The sequence below is a fragment of the Filicampus tigris genome, chromosome 21, assembly GCF_054856515.1.
Source record: "Filicampus tigris isolate MCC_2025a chromosome 21, RoL_Ftig_1.0, whole genome shotgun sequence".
NCBI lineage: Eukaryota > Metazoa > Chordata > Actinopteri > Syngnathiformes > Syngnathidae > Filicampus > Filicampus tigris.
The window spans coordinates 10,949,060-10,972,148 of NC_141237.1; the positions used below are offsets into that span (position 1 = coordinate 10,949,060).

Here is a 23,089-nt window from a genome sequence, read left to right on the forward strand (position 1 = left end):
TTAGAAAAGAATTTGAAAAATAATTTAGGATTTTTTTTTTTGCTTGTTACTTTGCTTCAAGCAAGTTTTTTGTGATGTGTGTAAGAATGAAATTTAGAGCTTAAGTGTTAGTTTTGATCAAGCTTTATTTCTTTTGCAGAGTAAACAATCACAAACAAACAAGTTTAGAGTTGGATGACAGTCTGCTCGATGCTGCGTGGTGAAGTGGTTGGCCAGCAACAAAGTGTCAAGTTGGATGACAGTCTGCTCGTTGCAAAGTCGTCGGCCAGCAAGAAGAACTTGGACAAGCGTGTGGACCTAAGACAAAAAACATCCGTAAGTCAAGAGTTAAGTCAACGTCTTGTGCAGAAGATGTTTGGGGCTTGAAACCTACCAGCAATCAAGACTCAAGTCTTCACAGGTGCGTTATGGAAGATGATCTCGTTCCTTGCTGCCTAGAAAGGGGACAAAAAAAAAAGTATTGGTCATTAAATTTGTCATGATTGTGCAGTGAAAAAAATTTTCAAGAGCATACCGCCCATGTGTAAATGTCTCCCATTTCTTCTCAGGCTGCCTCCAAGTTTGGCTTCAGCACCTCGTGGATGAGCAAGCAACAACCAAGGCAAAAGTGTTGCTGCTGGCTGTGAGCAGGTCCTTGATAGTGCGCCATCCTGGACATAAGAACAAACCATTCAACTTTGTCGAGACAACTGGAACATGCTAGCTGAAATGAAATGTTGCTTTTCTTACCGGCATTGGACTCATCCTCAGGCAGAACTTTCAGTCATGTTGCAGCTCGTAGCACTACAGTGGCGCCATCTGCAGGACAAGGAACATGTGAGTAGACCCCAATTATGACCAACCAAAAATGCAGTTACATTTGACTGTACGCTTCTGCAGGAGCTCCTCATAGAATAACACCCTAGCAAGCTTCATGTGCACCATTCAAGTTGGATGGAGTCGTTGGTTGGCCAGCAAGGAGCGCACTGACCAGCGTGTGGACAAAGACCTGAGTGAGTTCAAAAGTTAACTCAAAAGCTTATGGCATCAGAAATGCCATGAATGTAGCATTTCACCTTTAATGACATGGTGACTCATTTTTAGTTAACTTAAACGGTTTGATTCACTGTAGACTGGAACTTTCCACTGTAGCAGCTGAGCAAGCGCCTGAAACTCTGGACTGGTGCAGAGACTTCTCCCGGATGGACAAAGCTGTAAACACCACAAATGACGGACCAGTCAAGCTGCTATTTTTAGTGCGTTTATTGGCATGTCTTAGTATTGAAAATAAGGCAGCTTTGAGGACCTTCCACATTAAACTGAGAATTTCTCTGCCACGCAGGTGGAAGAGTCCCTGACGGCACTCTTACTGGAAGCTGCAGTGCATGCCAAAGAAAAAGCAGGCGAGTTTGTTTTAGACTGTTCAACTGGTCAGCAAGTTGATCGTGGTGCCATCTAGAACAACAAAAAACAGTCAAGTACTTGGATTAATCAAGTTTGTCTTTTGCAACAGATCCTAATCTTGAAGAGGAGCTCCACCGACCAAATCTCAGCACCACCTGGTGGACAAGAGCAGGACAAAAGTTAACATTGTTGACCAGGATCTTCAGTCATGTTCCTTGTGGATTGCTGTCCTGCCCATCTGCAACACACTGATTGCAATTATCAGGCTCCTAAAGAGCTTGCTGATTATTTCGATCAGGTGTGTTGCAGCAGGGAGACAAAACATTCAGGAAACAGGATTGGAGACCCCTGATTAGTGTCGTAGCTGCAACATTAGCAAAACTGCAGACTTAAAAAAAAAAAAGCTCACTTTGTACACCATCTTGTTCCACAGCTCTCAATGAAGCTCTGGCATGACTGCAGGAAAAACAAAACAAAAAAACTGAAGTTCACATCGGGTCTCCTGACCCTCCTTCGGTTTCATCCAGAATCTTCGCTGGTGATTCTTCCTGGAGTGATACTGCAGCAAACATTAAAGTTGACAATTTATCGAAGTGTTGCCATTTAGTGCATTTCCCACTTGACTCAGGTGTCAAATCCAGGTCGAAAGTAAAACCCCTGCCACAGTTTGGCTGTAGCCGCAGGTGCTTCCACTCAACCGGCAGGCAAACGAGCTCCCAGAAGCTGGTTGAGTGGAAGCACCTGTGGCGCAAGTCAAACAGTGGCTGGATTTTTACTTACTGGATTAGACACCTTTGCTGATTGAAGAGGTCCCCCGGTCAGCACATGCTGAAATAATTAGTCAAACATTTGTACATGTATATAAAAGTGTGGGGTTTTTTTACCAGTGAGGAGAGCAGAGCTGGACGCCTCTTCAACAGCATGGCGGCCTGAAAGGGAACGTAAGCATTCAACTTTAAAATACTCAGCCTGACAAGCTAGTGACTTAGCAACCTGACATTTGGTAGACATGCAAAAGTCTCATGACGCCATGTCTCCAAAAAACAGGAAGTCAGACATTTTAAGGGTCTTTTTGTTTCAGATCTAAGCCTGTAGAAAGCAATAAGAATCAACACACACACACAAACAGACATTTGATTAACTGTTTAATAATGATATCTTTTATATAAAAACACAGCAATTGTGCCATTTTGCAGTCAACCTGGCCGTTCTGTTTAAGTTGCAAGCCTGTGGACAGAAATGAGACGATTAACACACAAGCATGAAAATATATATTTGTTTTGTGTTGTCGACTTACCTTCGGCAAAACGGCACTTTCGTCCAAATGCTGGAAAAGGTTTGAGAAATGTTGCGTTAGCCATCGTCACAAAGTAAAAGCATTACTGTTGAATAAACATCTACTTAACCATGAATAAATAATTGCGTTCATCCATTTATCAATATTTCCGTCCCAAAAACGCGTTTTGATGCAATTTAAAGTCTTAGGAAGCGGGACTTACCAACGCTGGATAAAACGCTTTAACTTACCATGTTAGCAAGGCGTGAGCACGCCTAAAGCGCTACTTCAGCGCAAAGTGAACAAAAGCAGTGAATTTTAATAGCATATAAAAGATTGAGCACTCACCTTGTCAAAGTTCTCGAGGATCCTGTGGGGAAGATGTGTGCTGAGCAGCAGGTTGACGAAGACGACCGGAGGCTGTACGCGAGCTGAGAAAGAATGATCACCACTTTTCCCCGGACTTAAATAGGTTTCCGGTGATGACGTCACTTCCAGAAAAATTAAAAAAAAAAAACTTTTATTTAACACAGGAAACTCAATTGTCCATGCGACTAAAGCAGTTGTGTTACATTGAAAATGCGAGAGCGAAATAATAGAAGCATCGTCATAATTGCTTGCCGAGGCTCGAACCCGGGCTGTTTGTTTATGAAGTGTGGGTGTCTACCACCAGACCATCATTCGGTTGCAGTAACTTCCTCTACGTGTAGTATATATCAGATAAGGTGACGCAGTGAAAGTTGAAAGTGATGCTCATATATATATATATATAACCAACCGATCATTTCAAGATTTCTCGTGGTCGAGTGGTTAGTGTCGTTATTTGGTCTTTTGGCGACCCTGGTTCGAATCTTGCTTTGTTCTCAAATTAATTTCTAAATGCAGCAAAGAGTGAGGATCGAACCCGAATCTCCGGAACACCACGCCACTTCTTATACCACTCGGCCATCTTGACGGAGAAAACCGAAATTTTGTTCTGTATTAATAGGATTATAGTCAACAGTTGGCTTGTTTTTCTTGCAGTCTTCCAAACATCCATCTGTCCAGCCATTACGCGATCTACTTATCCTCAGTTACATGAAAAAAGGAAATGCAATTAAGGAGAGGGTTGGCATCCCTCGTGAAGTGACCACTTACATCGCTAACATTCCACGTGGACTCTGTGATGACACTCAAACCGAACAAATAAGCCCCCCCCCCACCGCACCGGCGTTTATTACAACTGACTTGATGATGTCATCCATCGGGAGAGAGTTTGCAAAGTCAACTTGGTTTGAAATTGAAGACGAACATAAAAAAGAGTCAGTCTAGTTTGTTACTTTGATTTATTGGCGATTGTGAATCAAATGCTTGAACAAAACACGTGTCTTCTTCCCTGCTTGGGTCAGAAACAGAACATCCATACACAGTCACAAATGTTTAGTTCATTTTTTCAGGTGCTTTGTTGATAAGGGCAACCCTGCTGGAAGGTTGAGACGCTGTATGTAGGGGGTCTCATCTAGATGGCTGGGAGGGAGGAGGGGAGAGGTGGGGGTTCTCTCCTCGTCCGACAGGTCCGTAGAGCAGTGTTTTTCAAACTTTTTTGAGTCAAGGCACATTTATTTCATTGATAAATCCCGCGGCTGAAATTGTGGGGAAAAAAGCTTATTTTGAACAATATAAGTGTTATATTGTTTATATAAGCATTTTTTAACATTGAAGAATGATGTTATATCTTAACGTTTTGAATAGGAATTAAATAAACACAAAGAAAATAGTATTTAATGATGTTTCATATTGATACTTACTCAGTGTGAAACATGGGCCTGTTTGGATAAACATGCGTCACTAATTCGCCCGTCTCCAAACAAAGACGATTAGCAACCTGTTGCTGTTGCTGCTACCTACTGGTATGGCAAAGTACTACAGTGTAGGTCGCATAAAACGCCTAACTATACATGGTCGTTTTTCCCCCAAAAAACGCCTAACTATACATGGTCGTTTTTCCCCCAAAAAACGCCTTACTATACATGGTCTTTTTTCCTCTCCCAAAAACGTCTTACTACATTGTTGTTTTTTTTCCCCCAAAAAAACAGCTTACTATACATGGTCGTTTTTTGGAGGGGGGGTTCTCTCCTGGTCCGACAGGTCCGTAGAGAACCTGCAACACACAAAGAAACACAGTGAAATCAACTTGAATAACTATTGATACTGTTGAGAGGAAAAATGGGAAGACTTTCTGACTTTCTTCCAAAAAACGCCTCGGTACATATACATGGTCGCCCTCCCCCCCAAAAAACGCATGACTAGAACACATTACTATACATGGTTGTTTTTTTCTCCAAAAAAGGCCTCACTACACAGGGTGGTTTTTTTTTTCACAAAAACGCCTTACTATACAGTGTTTTCTTTCTCTCCAAAAAACGCCTTACTATACATGGCCTTTTTTTTTTTTTTTTTTTTAAATGCCGCACTATTCATGGTTAGTTTTTTTCCCCCAAAAAACACCTTACTAGATGGTCATCCCCCCTTTGTTGATAAGGGCCCCGGAAGGTTGAGACGCTGTAGGGCGTCTCATCTACAGTAGATGGCTGGGAGGGAGGAGGGGAGAGGTGGGGGTTTTCTCTCCTAGTCCGACAGGTCCGTCGAGAACCTGCAACACACAAAGAAACAATGTGAAATCAACTTTAATAACTATTTATATGGTTGGAGAGGGAAAATGGGAAGACTTTCTGAGTTTCTTCCAAAAAACGCCTTGCTATATATACATGGTCGTCCCCCCCAAAAAAAGAAACACATAACTATACATGGTCTTATCCCCCCCCCCCCCCCCAAAAAATACCTTACTATATATAGTTGTTTTTTTCTCCAAAAACACCTTAATATACAATGTGTTTTTTTTTCTTTCCAAAAAACGCATTACGCCAAACGCCATGGTCTGTTGTTTTCCCCTAAAAACAGCTCACTCTACGTGATCGTTTTTTCCCCCAAAAACGCCTTACTGCACATGGTCGGTTTTTGATGTCTTTTTCCCAAAAACATGGTACTATACAATGTGTTTGTCCCCCCCCAAAAAAAATCGCCTTATTATACATGGTCGCCCCCCCCCCAAAAAAAAGCCTCACTATACATGGTCGTATTTTTCCCCAAAACGCCTTTCTATACAGGGTGTTTTTTCTTTCTTTCCAAAAAACGCCTTACATGGTGTTTTTTTTCAACACACCTTACTATACATCGTCTTTTTTTGTTCTTGTTGTTGTTTTTCCCCAAACGCCTTACTATACAGCAAAAAAAAAGTTTTTTTCTTTGTTGTGTTGGAATAAAAAAGTGAATGTATGGTTTTAAAAAGCATACCGGTAATTGCCCCTTTGTGTAGTATTGATAGTGGTTATTGTTGCAACGTCATCGTGGTGGTTTGATGTGGATTAAGTTTGGTATGTTCCTACTTAAGGTCCCAATTATGCAGCCAGTCACTGTATGATATGAACTAGACTGTAAATCCAGCACACCCCTTTTGTGACGAGTGTGAAAAGTGTGTGTACGCGTGTGTTTACATTGCAGTGTTGTCGTACTCTTTGCGTCTCTTGCCGTGGAAGAAGCTGGCCCACTCGAAGCAGGTCTTCTTGCTGCCTACCCAGAACACAGACGGAATGCTCACGATCAGCATCATCACGTACTTGATCAGGAATAGGGACAGGTCTGCTGTCTGCTCTGCTCCACCTGCGCACCCCCCCCCCCCCACACACACACACATACAGTTACGGTACATATTACTTATTTTGTCTTTATTGAGCCACTGTAGACAACTAAACATCATAAATCGCTTGGCAAATTCATTTTCGAGCGCCTGTACAGTAGGTGGTGATATGCACCAAGGAGAAGAAGAAGAAGGAGAATGGTATACATCCGGTTTAATTAGGTCTTCCGGTGACCCCCAGCTGATTTTTCCGTGAGTCATTTTAATTTTTAAACCGTCTATTTGTCGTTTGTATATAAATGTATTTATGTACTCAGTTTAGTAGCATAATTACGGCACTTGGGCTTTCAAGTTTGTTTATTGTTACTCAATACGTCACGTAAAACATTGTTTATTGGTACTCAATACGTCCCGTAAAACAATATCAACAACGGTGGCTTGTCAGCTAGCACGCCCACAATAGCACTCAGCTGCCAATCAAGGAAAGCGCTTGACTTACTTGAATGGTATCAGTATTGATGTCCACATGATTTTTCGTGGCGATTGTTCACAGTTTTTGTGGCATTACGCATAGTTTTCACTGTCCGGTCTTGTCGTCTTCCCATTGAGATACCGGTAAATGACCACTGGAGGGAGCCTCGCCATCATTTACTGGGAGAGTTGGTTTGTGCCATTAAATGAATCCCTTTTAACTGTAATATTTAATTTAGCTGCTGGATACTATAATCGTGTGGATTTAGTCGAGATTGGATTAGAGTACAAATTGACGAGTTCGAGAATTTTATTTTCCCCTGCACTTTTAACATCTCGGGCGAGATAGCGAGACCAACGTGGGTTGTTCTCCGGTCTGTCAGGCGTCGCAGGTGGCGGAGGCAACGTAAACAAAAGCGGGACTGCCGAGATGAGCTACGCGGCTAGACTAAGGTAAATGCTAACCATTTAAAATCCGCCGCCGTGCTTCTCTACCCCCGACCCTACACTACCCCAGATCGGTAACACACAGAACGGGTGATCTGGAGCAGCGACTAGTTCGAAACTGCTACATTTGTTAATCGCAAAAACGTGGCCGCACGCTCAGATTCGCCACGCTTCAGTGCAACTGAATTTGAGGCTAACCGCAGCACAAAGTGAAGTTTCATCACCAGATTAAGATGTCCAGTAATGCGCAGACTACCGGTATAGCTAACGACAACTTTATTGCGTGCGTGCGTACATGTATGCAATGTATGCATTAATATTAGATATATTTACAGTAAAACACGTGCAGTCATGTTCCTGACATAATTTACATTTTGAATTTAAATAGGAAAATTCGGATAAATTGTACAGGAAGGAAGGAAGGAGGAATGGAAGGAAATAAATCGTTTTACTCTGACACTATGGTGCATGTTAATATCTGTTGAATGAAAAACAACCAGTCTTTTTTTAATGTAATATTTATTTCTCCAAGATATTTTGCTGTTCTACATTTCAATGCAAATGTTCCATATCATTGAGAAGTAAACGATAATTTCAGTGAAAAATATAATTATTTTTGCTGTAACATCATCAGTATGATGGGTTCAGACTGCAAATGAAGCCATCACTCAGGTGAGCAACCTTTAAGATTGATTGTGGAGGCAGCTTTTAAACACAGAGTGGGCAAATTCTATGTTGTCAGTAAATGTAGCATGCTGGGGCGTGACGTTGCCAAACAGAAAGAGGCTCCACCCCAATAAATAAATAAGATAAAATAATAAAAAATTGTATGAATAGACAGTTCAATCTGTTATTTCCCAAATTGATATCACATTTTAATTCAAAGGATTATTAGAGCCACAGTGAAAAGGAACAAAATAATTGCGCTACGAGATTTTAAGTTGTAATCGTAAACCGTCAACTTAAAAAGTTGTATACTTTTGAAATAGAAATAAACTTAAAAATGAATGTCGTGTAGTACGGTGTCATTTTTACAAGGGGGGGTAAAGGAATGATATCTGAGAAGCAGTTTGTTGTCTGATGTAGTAGTTTTACTTTTTTTGTACATTTGAACACTATTGAGCGACTCAATATTTTCAGTAGGAAGACTTTGAAGTCCTGCTTGACCAGAAAGGAGCATTAGTTGCTCATTGGATGTCAGGTGTGGAGAGAAAGCCACCAGCTGATGGCTCACACAGATGCATTGCCTGTGTGGGCACAGTTGGAAGTGGACGTGTTGAAAGTGAAACTATATCACTTTTTTTGACTAATAATATGAGTTGAATCTTTAAAAAAATCAACATTTTATGTACAGAAGAGTGTTACTCACTGCTTTTGTTTTTTTCTGCCTGGCCAGATGGATCAAGGAGGCTTGGGGCTCAAAGGTGCAGCCGACAGACTTGTGGGACGTGCGGAAAGGAAGGGAAGGTCAAGCTGCATTTGGACCCGTGTGAGTATTGAGCAGTGTCGTGTGTTTGAAGAGCTGATGTGTGATGTCACATCGCACCACAAGGTGGACGTGAGTGCACTGAACTTCAACTTCTGATCCATGTACTGCATGACACTGTCAACCACAACACCATCGTCAGACATTTCTGGACATGTTTTTGAATGACAATGATGTGGGCCAAGTTAGTTAAAAAATAATGTCACATTAAAAAAAAAAATCTGTTTTTGACTAACTTGGTTCACATCAGTGTCATTTAAAAACATGTCCAGAAATGTCTGACGATGGTGTTGTGCTGGACACTTAGTTTTTGTCCCAGTGCAAGATGCCCAGTGTGCTCACGTCCCCCTTTGGTGCCATCGCCTAAGTGTTTGCGTGTCATTTGAAGTGAGTGACATCACACATGAGCTCGTCAAGCAGGCAACACTTAGGCTGCTTCCATCGTCAATGTCTGTGTGTGCAACTTGAGTTAGCTCACACAAACATTGACTGGTGAAATGCTTTCAAATAGTCATGTTAGCTTTTGTCCAATAAATTGTTGAACTTGAATTGGAGTCTTTGTGTTTGATTGGTAAGTCTGCCCTCATTTGAAGCCTTTCATGCGTGTCGTCGGTTGCTGCAGTGGAAAAGTATTCCAAAGGCTGCTTGAAGTCTTGAGGTGAGAGTTGCACGTCAGTCATTACTACTCCTGTTTGTCTCCTCATGACTCAAAACTCGAGCAATCTTTCAATTCATCGAGCTTTGGGTCATGTGAGATTGAGGGGAATAGTAAAAGACTTGTGTCTAATGTTGTGACTCAAGTGCAACTTTGACCTGAAGACTCAAAAGTGCCTTCAAAAAAACTATCTGCTGCTAGGACCGCCCCTAACTCCGCCCAATTTCGAATCCACCAATCACAGCGCGGCTTAAATTTGCATAGCCAATCAGAATGCAGTAATTTGCATAAAATAGCAACTTTGACCAATCAGAGCTCTCAAATTTGCATAACCACGCCCACTTTGTAACTGACCAATCACAGCGCTTCTAATTTGCATAGTCCCGCCCACCTTTGGACCAATCAGAGCCCTTTATCTGCACTGCTCCGCCCACTTCCAGACCCATCAGCGAATCAGAAAGCCTTATTCCGGCCTTGCCACGCCCATTTTCCAGCACAAAAAAAAACTGGGGAAAAAAGAAATTCTGAAAAAAAAGTTCGGGAAAAAAAATTCGGAAAATAAATTTGGAAAAAAATGTGGAAAATAATTTTAGATTTTTTTTTTTGCTTGTTACTTTGCTTCAAGCAAGTTTTTTGAAATGTGTGTAAGAATGAAATTTAGAGCTTAAGTGTTAGTTTTGATCAAGCTTTATTTCTTTTGCAGAGTAAACAATCACAAACAAGTTACAAGTTGGATGACAGTCTGCTCGATGCTGCGTGCTGAAGTGGTCGGCCAAGCGAGACGAAGACAAAGTGTCAAGTTGGATGACAGTCTGCTCGTTGCAAAGTCGTCAGCCAGCAAGAAGAACTTGGACAAGCGTGTGGACCTAAGACAAAAAACATCCGTAAGTCAAGAGTTAAGTCAACGTCTTGTGCAGAAGATGTTTGGGGCTTGAAACCTACCAGCCATTAAGACTCAAGTCTTCACAGGTGCGTTATGATCGAAGATGATCTGTTCCTTGTTGCCTGGAAAGGGGAAGAAAAACCATAAGTAGTGGGTCAGAAAAGTTGTCATGAGGATTGGAAAGTGAAAACATTTAAAGATCATACCGTCCAAGGGTAAATGTCTCCCATTTCTTCTCAGGCTGCCTCCAAGTTTGGCTTCAGCACCGCGCGGATGAGCAAGCAACAACCAAGGCAAAAGTGGTGCTGCTTGTCGCTGGCTGGGAGCAGGTACTCGACTGTGCGCCACACTGGACACAAGAACAAAATCATTCAACTTTGTCGAGACAACTGGAACATGCTAGCTGAAATGAAATGTTGCTTTTCTTACCGGCATTGGACTCATCCTCAGGCAGAACTTTCAGTCATGTTGCAGCTCGTAGCACTCCAGTGGCGCCGTCTGCAGGACAAGGAACATGTGAGTAGACCCCAATTATGACCAACCAAAAATGCAGTTACATTTGACTGTACGCTTCTGCAGGAGCTCCTCATAGAATAACACCCTGGCAAGCTTCATGTGCACCATTCAAGTTGGATGAAGTCTCATCGTCGCCACATGGAGTCGTTGGTTGGCCAGCAAGGAGCACACTGACCAGCGTGTGGACAAAGACCTGAGTGAGTTCAAAAGTTAACTCAAAAGCTTATGGCATCAGAAATACCATGAATGTAGCATTTCACCTTTAATGACATGGTGACTCATTTTTAGTTAACTTAAACGTTTTGATTCACTGTAGACTGGAACCTTTCACTGCAGCAGCTGGTCAAGCGCCTGAAACTCTGGACTGGTGCAGAGACTTCTCCCAGATGGACAAAGCTGTAAACACCACAAATGACAGACCAGTCAAGCTGCTATTTTTAGTGCGTTTATTTGCATGTCTTAATATTGAAAATATAGGCAGCTTTGAGGACCTTCTACATTAAAATGGAGATTTTCTTTGCCAAGCAGGTGGAAGCTGCAGTGCATGCCAAAGAAAAAGCAGGCGTGTGCTCTTTCAACATGCCAAGTTTGTTGTAGACTGTTTAACCGGTCAACAAGTTCATCATGGCGCCGTCTAGAACAACAAAAACCAGTCAAGTATTTTGATTCATCAAGTTTGTCTTTGGCAACAGGTTCCAACCTTGAAGAGGAGCTCCACTTCACAAGTTGATCCATGCTGCACCGACCAAATCTCAGCACCACCTGGTGGACAAGAGCAGGACAAAAGTTAGCAAATTGTTGACCAGGATCTTCAGACATGTTCCTTGTGGATTGCTGCAACACACTGATTGAAATGATCAGGCTCCGAAAGAGCTTGCTGATTATTTCAATCAGGTGTGTTGTAGCAGTGAGACAAAACATTCAGGAAACAGGATTGGAGACCCCTGATGAGTGTCTTCGCTGCAACATTGGCAAAACTGCAGAGGAAAAAAAATGCTCACTTTGTACACCACCATCTTGTTCCACAGCTCTCAATGAAGCTCTGGCATGACTGCAGAAAAAAAACTAAAGTTCAGATGGGACACCGCTGGAAAGTTACATCGGGTCCCCTGACCCTCCTTCGGTTTGATCCAGAATCCTGGCTGGTGCGTCTGCAGCAAAAAAAAAAAAAAAAAAAAAAATCTACATTGAGTGCATTTTCCACATGACTCAGGTGTCGTATCCAGGTCCAGAAAGTAAAAAGTAAAACCGCTGCCACAGTTTGTCTGTAGCCGCAGGTGCTTCCACTCAACCGGCAGGTAAACGAGCTCCCAGAAGCTGGTTGAGTGGAAGCACCTGTGGCGCAAGTCAAACTGTGGCTGGGTTTTTACTTACTGGATTAGACACACCTTTGCTGATTGAAGAGGTCCCCCGGTCAGCACATGCTGAAATAATTAGTCAAACATTTGTACATGTATATAAGAGTGTGTTTTTTTTTGTTTTTTTTTACCAGTGAGGAGAGCAGAGCTGGACGCCTTTTCAACAGCATGGCGGCCTGAAAGGGAACGTAAGCATTAGACTTTAAAATACTCATCCTGACAAGCTAGTGATTTAGCAACCTCACATTTGGTAGACATGCAAAAGTCTGTTGACGCCATGCCCCAAAAATCCAGGACGTCAGACATTTTAAGGGTCATTTGGGCCATTTTGTTTCAGATCTAAGCCTGTAGACAGCAATAAGAATCAACACACACACAAACATTTGATTTACTCTGTTTAATAATGATATCTTTTATATAAAAACACAGCAATTGTGCCATTTTGCAGTCAACCTGGCCGTTCTGTTTAAGTTGCAAGCCTGTGGTCAGAAATGAGACAGTTAACACTCATGCATGAAAATGTACTTCATTTATTCAGTTTAATTGTGAAGTTTTGTCAACTTACCTTGGGCAAAACGGCACTATCGTCCAAATGCTGGAAAAGGTTTGAGAAATGTTTCGTTAGTCATCGTCACAAAGTAACTGCATTGCTGTTGAATGAACATCAACTTAACCATGAATAAATATTTAAATTATTGCATTCATCCAGTTATCAGAATCGACGTCCCAAAAACGCGTTTTGATGCAATGTAAAGTCTTAGGAAGCGTGACTTACCAACGCTGGATAAAACGCTTTAACTTACCACGTTAGGAAGGCGTGAGCACGCCAAAAGTGCTACTTTAGACCAAAGTGAGCAAAAGCAGTTAATTTTAATAGGCTATTAAAGATTGAGCACTCACCTTTTCAAAGTCATCGAGGATCCTGTGGGGAAGATGTGTGCTGAGCAGCTGGTTGACGAAGACGACCGGAGGCTGTACGCGAGCTGAGAAAGAATGATCACCACTTTTCCCCGGACTTAAATAGGTTTCCGGTGATGACGTCACTTCCAGAAAAATTAAAAAAAAACTTTTATTTAACACAGGAAACTCAATTGTCCATGCTACTAAAGCAGTTGTGTTACATTGAAAATGCGAGAGCGAAATAATAGAAGCATTGTCATAATAGCTGGCCGAGGATCGAACCCGGGCTGTTTGTTTATGAAGTGTGGGTGTCTACCACCAGACCATCATTCAGTTACTGTAGTTTCCTCTACGTGTAGTATATATCAGATAAGGTGACGCAGTGAAAGTTGAAAGTAATGCTCATATATATATATATATATAACCAACCGATCATTTCAAGATTTCTCGTGGTCGAGTGGTTAGTGTCGTTATTTGGTCTTTTGGCGACCCTGGTTCGAATCTTGCTTTGTTCTCAAATTAATTTCTAAATGCAGCAAAGAGTGAGGATCGAACCCGAATCTCCGGAACACCACGCCACTTCTTATACCACTCGGCCATCTTGACGGAGAAAATCCGAAATTTTATTCTGTATTAATAGGATTATAGTCAACAGTTGGCTTGTTTTTCTTGCAGTCTTCCAAACATCCATCTGTCCAGCCATTACGCGATCTACTTATCCTCAGTTACATGAAAAAAGGAAATGCAATTAAGGAGAGGGTTGGCATCCCTCGTGAAGTGACCACTTACATCGCTAACATTCCACGTGGACTCTGTGATGACACTCAAACCGAACAAATAAGCCCCCCCACCGCACCGGCGTATTTTACAACTGACTTGATGATGTCATCCATCGGGAGAGAGTTTGCAAAGTCAACTTGGTTTGAAATTGAAGACGAACATAACAAAAAGTCAGTCTAGTTTGTTACTTTGATTTATTGGCGATTGTGAATCAAATGCTTGAACAAAACACGTGTCTTCTTCCCTGCTTGGGTCAGAAACAAAACATCCATACACAGTCACAAATGTTTAGTTCATTTTTTCAGGTGCTTTGTTGATAAGGGCAACCCTGCTGGAAGGTTGAGACGCTGTATGTAGGGGGTCTCATCTAGATGGCTGGGAGGGAGGAGGGGAGAGGTGGGGGTTCTCTCCTCGTCCGACAGGTCCGTAGAGCAGTGTTTTTCAAACTTTTTTGAGTCAAGGCACATTTATTTCATTGATAAATCCCGCGGCTGAAATTGTGGGGAAAAAAGCTTATTTTGAACAATATAAGTGTTATATTGTTTATATAAGCATTTTTTAACATTGAAGAATGATGTTATATCATAACGTTTTGAATAGGAATTAAATAAACACAAAGAAAATAGTATTTAATTATGTTTCATATTGATACTTACTCAGTGTGAAACATGGGCCTGTTTGGATAAACATGCGTCACTAATTCGCCCGTCTCCAAACAAAGACGATTAGCAACCTGTTGCTGTTGCTGCTACCTACTGGTATGGAAAAGTACTACAGTGTAGGTCGCATGAAACGCCTAACTATACAAAAACGCCTTACTATACATGGTATTTTTTCCTCTCCCAAAAACGTCTTACTACATTGTTGTTTCCCCCCCCCCCCCAAAAAAAGCTTACTATACATGGTCGGTTTTTTTTGGGGGGGGGGGGGGGGGGGGGGGGTTCTCTCCTGGTCCGACAGGTCCGTAGAGAACCTGCAACACACAAAGAAACACAGTGAAATCAACTTTAATAGCTATTGATACTGTTGAGAGGAAAAATGGGAAGACTTTCTGACTTTCTTCCAAAAAACGCCTTGGTATATATACATGGTCAACCCTCCCCCCAAAAAAAACGCATGACTATACATGGTCGCATACCCCCACCCTCCCAAAACACATTACTATACATGGTTGTTTTTTTCTCCAAAAAAGGCCTCATTACACAGGGTGTTTTTTTCCCCAAAAACGACTTACTATACATGGTCGGGGGGGGGGGGTCTCCCAAAAAACGCCTAACTATACATGGTCGTTTTTTTCCCCCCACCCGAAAACTGTACATGGTCTATTTTTTCTCTCCCAAAAACGTCTTACTACATTGTTGTTTTTTTCCCCCCAAAAAAGAGCTTACTATACATGGTCGTTTTTTGGGGGGGGTTCTCTCCTGGTCCGACAGGTCCGTAGAGAACCTGCAACACACAAAGAAACACGGTGAAATCAACTTTAATAACTATTGATACTGTTGGAGACGAAAAATGGGAAGACTTTCTGACTTTCTTCCAAAAAACGCCTTGGTATATATACATAGTCGACCCTCCCCCCCAAAAAACGCATGACTATACATGGTTGCATACCCCCACTCCCCCAAAACACATTACTATACATGGTTGTTTTTTTCTCCCAAAAACGCCTTACTATACAGGGTGTTTTTTTCCACAAAAACACCTTTCTATACAGTGTGTTTTCTTTCCCTCCAAAAAACGACTTACTATATATGGTTAGTTTTTTTCCCCAAAAAAACGCCTTACTACATGGTAATTTTTTTCCCCAAAACGCCTTACTATAGATGGTCGTTTTTTTCCCCAAAACGCCCTACTATACATGGCCTTTTTTTTTTTTTTTCAATGCCGCACTATTCATGGTTCGTTTTTTTCCCAAAAAAAACCACCTTACTAGATGGTCATCCCCCCCCCCCCCCTTTGTTGATAAGGGCCCCGGAAGGTTGAGGCGCTGTAGGGCGTCTCATCTACAGTAGATGGCTGGGAGGGAGGAGGGGAGAGGTGGGGGTTTTCTCTCCTAGTCCGACAGGTCCGTCGAGAACCTGCAACACACAAAGAAACAATGTGAAATCAACTTTAATAACTATTTATATGGTTGGAGAGGGAAAATGGGAAGACTTTCTGAGTTTCTTCCAAAAAACGCCTTGCTATATATACATGGTCGCCTCCCCCAAAAAAGAAACGCATAACTATACATGGTCTTATCCCCCCCCCCAAAAAAATACCTTACTATATATAGTTGTTTTTTTCTCCAAAAACACCTTAATATACAATGTGTTTTTTTTTCTTTCCAATAAACGCCTTACGCCAAACGCCATGGTCTGTTGTTATCCCCAAAAAACAGCTCACTCTACGTGATCGTTTTTTCCCCCCAAAAAACGCCTTACTATACATGGTCGGTTTTTGATGTCTTTTTCCCCAAAACATGGTACTATACAATGTGTTTGTCCCCCCCCCCAAAAAAAATCGCCTTATTATACATGGTCGCCCCCCCCCCCCAAAAAAGCCTCACTATACATGGTTGTATTTTTCCCCAAAACGCCTTTCTATACAGGGTGTTTTTTCTTTCTTTCCAAAAAACGCCTTACATGGTGTTTTTTTTCAACACACCTTACTATACATCGTCTTTTTTTGTTCTTGTTGTTTTTCCCCAAAACGCCTTACTATAGATGGTCGTTTTTTTCCCCAAAACGCCTTACTAGATGGTCATCCCCCCTTTGTTGATAAGGGCCCCGGAAGGTTGAGACGCTGTAGGGCGTCTCATCTACAGTAGATGGCTGGGAAGGAGGAGGGGAGAGGTGGGGGTTTTCTCTCCTAGTCCGACAGGTCCGTCGAGAACCTGCAACACACAAAGAAACATGGTGAAATCAACTTTAATAACTACTTATATGGTTGGAGAGGGAAAATGGGAAGACATGGTCGTTTTTTTTGGGGGGGGGGGGGGTTCTCTCCTGGTCCGACAGGTCCGTAGAGAACCTGCAACACACAAAGAAACACAGTGAAATCAACTTTAATAGCTATTGATACTGTTGAGAGGAAAAATGGGAAGACTTTCTGACTTTCTTCCAAAAAACGCCTTGCTATATATACATGGTCGCCCCCCCAAAAAAAGAAACGCATAACTATACATGGTCTTATCCCCCCCCCAAAATACCTTACTATATATAGTTCCAATAAACGCCTTACGCCAAACGCCATGGTCTGTTGTTATCCCCAAAAAACAGCTCACTCTACGTGATCGTTTTTTCCCCCCCAAAACGCCTTACTATACATGGTCGGTTTTTGATGTCTTTTTCCCCAAAACATGGCACTATACAATGTGTTTGTCCCCCCCCCCAAAAAAATCGCCTTTTTATACATGGTCGCCCCCCCCCAAAAAAAAAGCCTCACTATACATGGTCGTATTTTTCCCCAAAACGCCTTTCTATACAGGGTGTTTTTTCTTTCTTTCCAAAAAACGTCTTACATGGTGTTTAAACATGCGTCACTAATTCGCCCGTCTCCAAACAAAGACGATTAGCAACCTGTTGCTGTTGCTGCTACCTACTGGTATGGAAAAGTACTACAGTGTAGGTCGCATAAAACGCCTAACTATACATGGTCGGTTTTTTCCCCCGACCCGAAAACACTTTACTGTACATGGTCTATTTTTTCTCTCCCAAAAACGTCTTACTACATTGTTGTTGTTTTTTCCCCCCAAAAACAGCTTACTATACATGGTCATTTTTTGGGGAGGGTTCTCTCCTAGTCCGACAGGTCCGTCGAGAACCTGCAACACACAAAGAAACAATGTGAAATCAACTTTAATAACTATTTATATGGTTGGAGAGGGAAAATGGGAAGACTTTCTGAGTTTCTTCCAAAAAACGCCTTGCTATATATACATGGTCGCCCCCCCCAAAAAAAGAAACGCAGGACTATACATGGTCTTATCCCCCCCCCCCAAAAATACCTTACTATATATAGTTGTTTTTTTTCTCCAAAAACACCTTAATATACAATGTGTTTTTTTTTCTTTCCAAAAAACGCCTTACGCCAAATGCCATGGTCTGTTGTTTTACCCTAAAAACAGCTCACTCTACGTGATCGTTTTTTCCCCCTAAAAACGCCTTACTATACATGGTCGGTTTTTGATGTCTTTTTCCCAGAAACATCGTACTATACAATGTGTTTGCCCCCCCCAAAAAAATTTTTTTTCACCCAACACACCTTACTATACATGGTCTTTTTTTGTTCTTGTTGTTGTTTTTCCCCAAACGCCTTACTATACAGCAAAAAAAAAGTTTTTTTCTTTGTTGTGTTGGAATAAAAAAGTGAATGTATGGTTTTAAAAAGCATACCGGTAATTGCCCCTTTGTGTAGTATTGATAGTGGTTATTGTTGCAACGTCATCGTGGTGGTTTGATGTGGATTAAGTTTGGTATGTTCCTATTTAAGGTCCCAATTATGCAGCCCGTCACTGTATGATATGAACCAGACTGTAAATCCAGCACACGCCTTTTGTGACGAGTGTGAAAAGTGTGTGTACGCGTGTGTTTACATTGCAGTGTTGTCGTACTCTTTGCGTCTCTTGCCGTGGAAGAAGCTGGCCCACTCGAAGCAGGTCTTCTTGCTGCCTACCCAGAACACAGACGGAATGCCCACGATCAGCATCATCACGTACTTGATCAGGAATAGGGACAGGTCTGCTGTCTGCTCTGCTCCACCTGCGCGCGCACCCCCCCCCCCCCCACACCCACACCCACACACACCCACACACACACACATACAGTTACGGTACATATTACTTATTTTGTCTTTATTGAGCCACTGTAGACAACTAAACATCATAAATCGCTTGGCAAATTCATTTTCGAGCGCCAGTACAGTAGGTGGTGATATGCACCAAGGAGAAGAAGAAGAAGGAGAATGGTATACATCCGGTTTAATTAGGTCTTCCGGTGACCCCCAGCTGATTTTTCCGTGAGTCATTTTAATTTTTAAACCGTCTATTTGTCGTTTGTATATAAATGTATTTATGTACTCAGTTTAGTAGCATAATTACGGCACTTGGGCTTTCAAGTTTGTTTATTGTTACTCAATACGTCACGTAAAACATTGTTTATTGTTACTCAATACGTCCCGTAAAACAATATCAACAACGGTGGCTTGTCAGCTAGCACGCCCACAATAGCACTCAGCTGCCAATCAAGGAAAGCGCTTGACTTACTTGAATGGTATCAGTATTGATGTCCACATGATTTTTCGTGGCGATTGTTCACAGTTTTTGTGGCATTACGCATAGTTTTCACTGTCCGGTCTTGTCGTCTTCCCATTGAGATACCGGTAAATGACCACTGGAGGGAGCCTCGCCATCATTTACTGGGAGAGTTGGTTTGTGCCATTAAATGAATCCCTTTTAACTGTAATATTTAATTTAGCTGCTGGATACTATAATCGTGTGGATGTAGTCGAGATTGGATTAGAGTACAAATTGACGAGTTCGAGAATTTTATTTTCCCCTGCGCTTTTAACATCTCGGGCGAGATAGCGAGACCAACGTGGGTTGTTCTCCGGTCTGTCAGGCGTCGCAGGTGGCGGAGGCAACGTAAACAAAAGCGGGACTGCCGAGATGAGCTACGCGGCTAGACTAAGGTAAATGCTAACCATTTAAAATCCGCCGCCGTGCTTCTCTACCCCCGACCCTACACTACCCCAGATCGGTAACACACAGAACGGGTGATCTGGAGCAGCGACTAGTTCGAAACTGCTACATTTGTTAATCGCAAAAACGTGGCCGCACGCTCAGATTCGCCACGCTTCAGTGCAACTGCACTTGAGGCTAACCGCAGCACAAAGTGAAGTTTCATCACCAGGTTAAGATGTCCAGTAATGCGCAGACTACCGGTATAGCTAACGACAACTTTATTGCGTGCGTGCGTACATTTAAAGCATTAATATTAAATATATTTACAGTAAAACACGTGCAGTCATGTTCCTGACATAATTTACATTTTGAATTTAAATAGGAAAATTCGGATAAATTGTACAGGAAGGAAGGAAGGAGGAATGGAAGGAAATAAATCGTTTTACTCTGACACTATGGTGCATGTTAATATCTGTTGAATGAAAAACAACCAGTCTTTTTTTAATGTAATATTTATTTCTCCAAGATATTTTGCTGATCTACATTTCAATGCAAATGTTCCATATCACTGAGAAGTAAACGATAATTTCAGTGAAAAATATAATTATTTTTGCTGTAACATCATCAGTATGATGGGTTCAGACTGCAAATGAAGCCATCACTCAGGTGAGCAACCTTTAAGATTGATTGTGGAGGCAGCTTTTAAACACAGAGTGGGCAAATTCTATGTTGTCAGTAAATGTAGCATGCTGGGGCGTGACGTTGCCAAACAGAAAGAGGCTCCACCCCAATAAATAAATAAGATAAAATCAATAAAAATTGTATGAATAGACAGTTCAATCTGTTATTTCCCAAATTGATATCACATTTTAATTCAAAGGATTATTAGAGCCACAGTGAAAAGGAACAAAATAATTGCGCTACGAGATTTTAAGTTGTAATCGTAAACCGTCAACTTAAAAAGTTGTAAACTTTTGAAATAGAAATAAACTTAAAAGTTAATGTCGTGTTGTACGGTGTCATTTTTACAAGGGGGGGTAAAGGAATGATATCTGAGAAGCAGTTTGTTGTCTGATGTAATAGTTTTACTTTTTTTGTACATTTGAACACTATTGAGCGACTCAATATTTTCAGTAGGAAGACTTTGAAGTCCTGCTTGACCAGAAAGGAGCATTAGTTGCTCATTGGATGTCAGGTGTGGAGAGAAAGCCACCAGCTGATGGCTCACACAGATGCATTGCCTGTGTGGGCACAGTTGGAAGTGGACGTGTTGAAAGTGAAACTATATCACTTTTTTTGACTAATAATATGAGTTGAATCTTTAAAAAAATCAACATTTTATGTACAGAAGAGTGTTACTCACTGCTTTTGTTTTTTTTCTGCCTGACCAGATGGATCAAGGAGGCTTGGGGCTCAAAGGTGCAGCCGACAGACTTGTGGGACGTGCGGAAAGGAAGGGAAGGTCAAGCTGCATTTGGATCCGTGTGAGTATTGAGCAGTGTCGTGTGTTTGAAGAGCTGATGTGTGATGTCACATCGCACCACAAGGTGGACGTGAGTGCACTGAACTTCAACTTCTGATCCATGTACTGCATGACACTGTCAACCACAACACCATCGTCAGACATTTCTGGACATGTTTTTGAATGACAATGATGTGGGCCAAGTTAGTTAAAAAATAATGTCACATTAAAAAAAAAAATCTGTTTTTGACTAACTTGGTTCACATCAGTGTCATTTAAAAACATGTCCAGAAATGTCTGACGATGGTGTTGTGCTGGACACTTAGTTTTTGTCCCAGTGCAAGATGCCCAGTGTGCTCACGTCCCCCTTTGGTGCCATCGCCTAAGTGTTTGCGTGTCATTTGAAGTGAGTGACATCACACATGAGCTCGTCAAGCAGGCAACACTTAGGCTGCTTCCATCGTCAATGTCTGTGTGTGCAACTTGAGTTAGCTCACACAAACATTGACTGGTGAAATGCTTTCAAATAGTCATGTTAGCTTTTGTCCAATAAATTGTTGAACTTGAATTGGAGTCTTTGTGTTTGATTGGTAAGTCTGCCCTCATTTAAAGCCTTTCATGCGTGTCATCGGTTGCTGCAGTGGAAAAGTATTCCAAAGGCTGCTTGAAGTCTTGAGGTGAGAGTTGCACGTCAGTCATTACTGCTCCTGTTTGTCTCCTCATGACTCAAAACTCGAGCAATCTTTCAATTCATCGAGCTTTGGGTCATGTGAGATTGAGGGGAATAGTAAAAGACTTGTGTCTAATGTTGTGACTCAAGTGCAACTTTGACCTGAAGACTCAAAAGTGCCTTCAAAAAAACTATCTGCTGCTAGGACCGCCCCTAACTCCGCCCAATTTCGAATCCACCAATCACAGCGCGGCTTAAATTTGCATAGCCAATCAGAATGCAGTAATTTGCATAAAATAGCAACTTCGACCAATCGGATCGCTCTAAATTTGCATAACCACGCCCACTTTGCAACCGGCCAATCACAGCGCTTCTAATTTGCATAGCTCCGCCCGCCTTTTGACCAATCACAGCCCTTTATCTGCATTGCTCCACCCACTTCCAGACCCATCAGCGAATCAGAAAGCCTTATTCCGGCCTTGCCACGCCCATTTTCCAGCACAAAAAAAACTGGGGAAAAAAAAAATTCGGAAAAAAAAATTCAGGAAAAAAAAGTTCGGGAAAAAAAATTCAGGAAAAAAAAGTTCGGGAAAAAAATGTGGAAAATAATTTTAGATTTTTTTTTTTGCTTGTTACTTTGCTTCAAGCAAGTTTTTTGTAATGTGTGTAAGAATGAAATTTAGAGCTTAAGTGTTAGTTTTGATCAAGCTTTATTTCTTTTGCAGAGTAAACAATCACAAACAAGTTACAAGTTGGATGACAGTCTGCTCGATGCTGCGTGCTGAAGTGGTCGGCCAAGCGAGACGAAGACAAAGTGTCAAGTTGGATGACAGTCTGCTCGTTGCAAAGTCGTCGGCCAGCAAGAAGAACTTGGACAAGCGTGTGGACCTAAGACAAAAAACATCCGTAAGTCAAGAGTTAAGTCAACGTCTTGTGCAGAAGATGTTTGGGGCTTGAAACCTACCAGCCATCAAGACTCAAGTCTTCACAGGTGCGTTATGATTGAAGATGATCTGTTCCTTGTTGCCTGGAAAGGGGAAGAAAAACCATAAGTAGTGGGTCAGACAAGTCGTCATGAGGATTGTAAAGTGAAAAACATCTAAAGATCATACCGTCCAAGGGTAAATGTCTCCCATTTCTTCTCAGGCTGCCTCAAAGTTTGGCTACAGCACCGCGCAGATGAGCAACCAACAACCAAGGCAAAAGTGGTGCTGCTTGTCGCTGGCTGGGAGCAGGTACTCGACTGTGCGCCACACTGGACACAAGAACAAAATCATTCAACTTTGTCGAGACAACTGGAACATGCTAGCTGAAATGAAATGTTGCTTTTCTTACCGGCATTGGACTCATCCTCAGGCAGAACTTTCAGTCATGTTGCAGCTCGTAGCACTCCAGTGGCGCCGTCTGCAGGACAAGGAGCATGTGAGTAGACCCCAATTATGACCAACCAAAAATGCAGTTACA

The 23,089-nt window shown here is 41.9% G+C and overlaps 1 protein-coding gene and 5 long non-coding RNA genes across 28 annotated transcripts in view; 2 read left to right on the forward strand and 4 right to left on the reverse strand.

The window, feature by feature from the left end:
• LOC147127589 (uncharacterized) overlaps positions 1-23,089 on the forward strand; it is a 29,661-nt gene that overhangs the window by 4,223 nt on the left and 2,349 nt on the right. Inside the window, exons 3-15 of one of the 5 annotated variants that reach the window (XM_086020979.1) lie at positions 8,650-8,742; positions 10,098-10,278; positions 10,518-10,793; positions 10,857-10,990; positions 11,110-11,579; positions 11,822-11,938; positions 12,286-12,339; positions 18,415-18,550; positions 18,736-18,829; positions 20,885-20,977; positions 22,351-22,531; positions 22,772-22,860; positions 22,982-23,047. In XM_086020979.1, coding sequence (XP_085877105.1) covers positions 8,650-8,742; positions 10,098-10,278; positions 10,518-10,793; positions 10,857-10,874 — 568 coding nt within the window. In that variant the 3' untranslated portion in view covers positions 10,875-10,990; positions 11,110-11,579; positions 11,822-11,938; ... (5 more) ...; positions 22,772-22,860; positions 22,982-23,047. The other 4 variants (XM_086020980.1, XM_086020978.1, XM_086020976.1 and 1 more) reach the window with 4 other exon arrangements.
• On the reverse strand, positions 114-13,171 carry LOC147127590 (uncharacterized). Of its 19 annotated transcripts, none has more exons than XR_015084315.1 (14): positions 13,052-13,171; positions 12,717-12,746; positions 12,605-12,630; positions 12,283-12,327; positions 12,168-12,217; positions 11,795-11,944; positions 11,494-11,555; positions 11,285-11,427; positions 1,056-1,191; positions 870-988; positions 730-798; positions 515-650; positions 374-434; positions 114-297 (listed from the first exon to the last, which is right to left on the reverse strand). It is a non-coding gene; the product is annotated as an uncharacterized LOC147127590 (long non-coding RNA). The 19 variants fall into 19 exon arrangements; XR_015084317.1 differs by lacking the exons at positions 730-798; positions 870-988; positions 1,056-1,191 and adding exons at positions 10,707-10,775; positions 10,847-10,986; positions 11,054-11,189; XR_015084330.1 differs by adding an exon at positions 12,397-12,496 and having other exon boundaries at positions 730-988.
• LOC147127591 (uncharacterized) lies at positions 211-1,238 on the forward strand. Its single transcript, XR_015084337.1, has 4 exons — positions 211-400; positions 549-816; positions 880-992; positions 1,112-1,238. It is a non-coding gene; the product is annotated as an uncharacterized LOC147127591 (long non-coding RNA).
• LOC147127592 (uncharacterized) lies at positions 1,545-3,608 on the reverse strand. The gene is made up of 5 exons (XR_015084283.1): positions 3,581-3,608; positions 3,008-3,150; positions 2,681-2,710; positions 2,268-2,312; positions 1,545-1,839 (listed from the first exon to the last, which is right to left on the reverse strand). It is a non-coding gene; the product is annotated as an uncharacterized LOC147127592 (long non-coding RNA).
• LOC147127593 (uncharacterized) lies at positions 3,966-7,418 on the reverse strand. The gene is made up of 4 exons (XR_015084339.1): positions 6,835-7,418; positions 6,211-6,358; positions 5,152-5,291; positions 3,966-4,799 (listed from the first exon to the last, which is right to left on the reverse strand). It is a non-coding gene; the product is annotated as an uncharacterized LOC147127593 (long non-coding RNA).
• On the reverse strand, positions 17,221-19,709 carry LOC147127594 (uncharacterized). The gene is made up of 3 exons (XR_015084336.1): positions 19,077-19,709; positions 18,426-18,573; positions 17,221-17,636 (listed from the first exon to the last, which is right to left on the reverse strand). It is a non-coding gene; the product is annotated as an uncharacterized LOC147127594 (long non-coding RNA).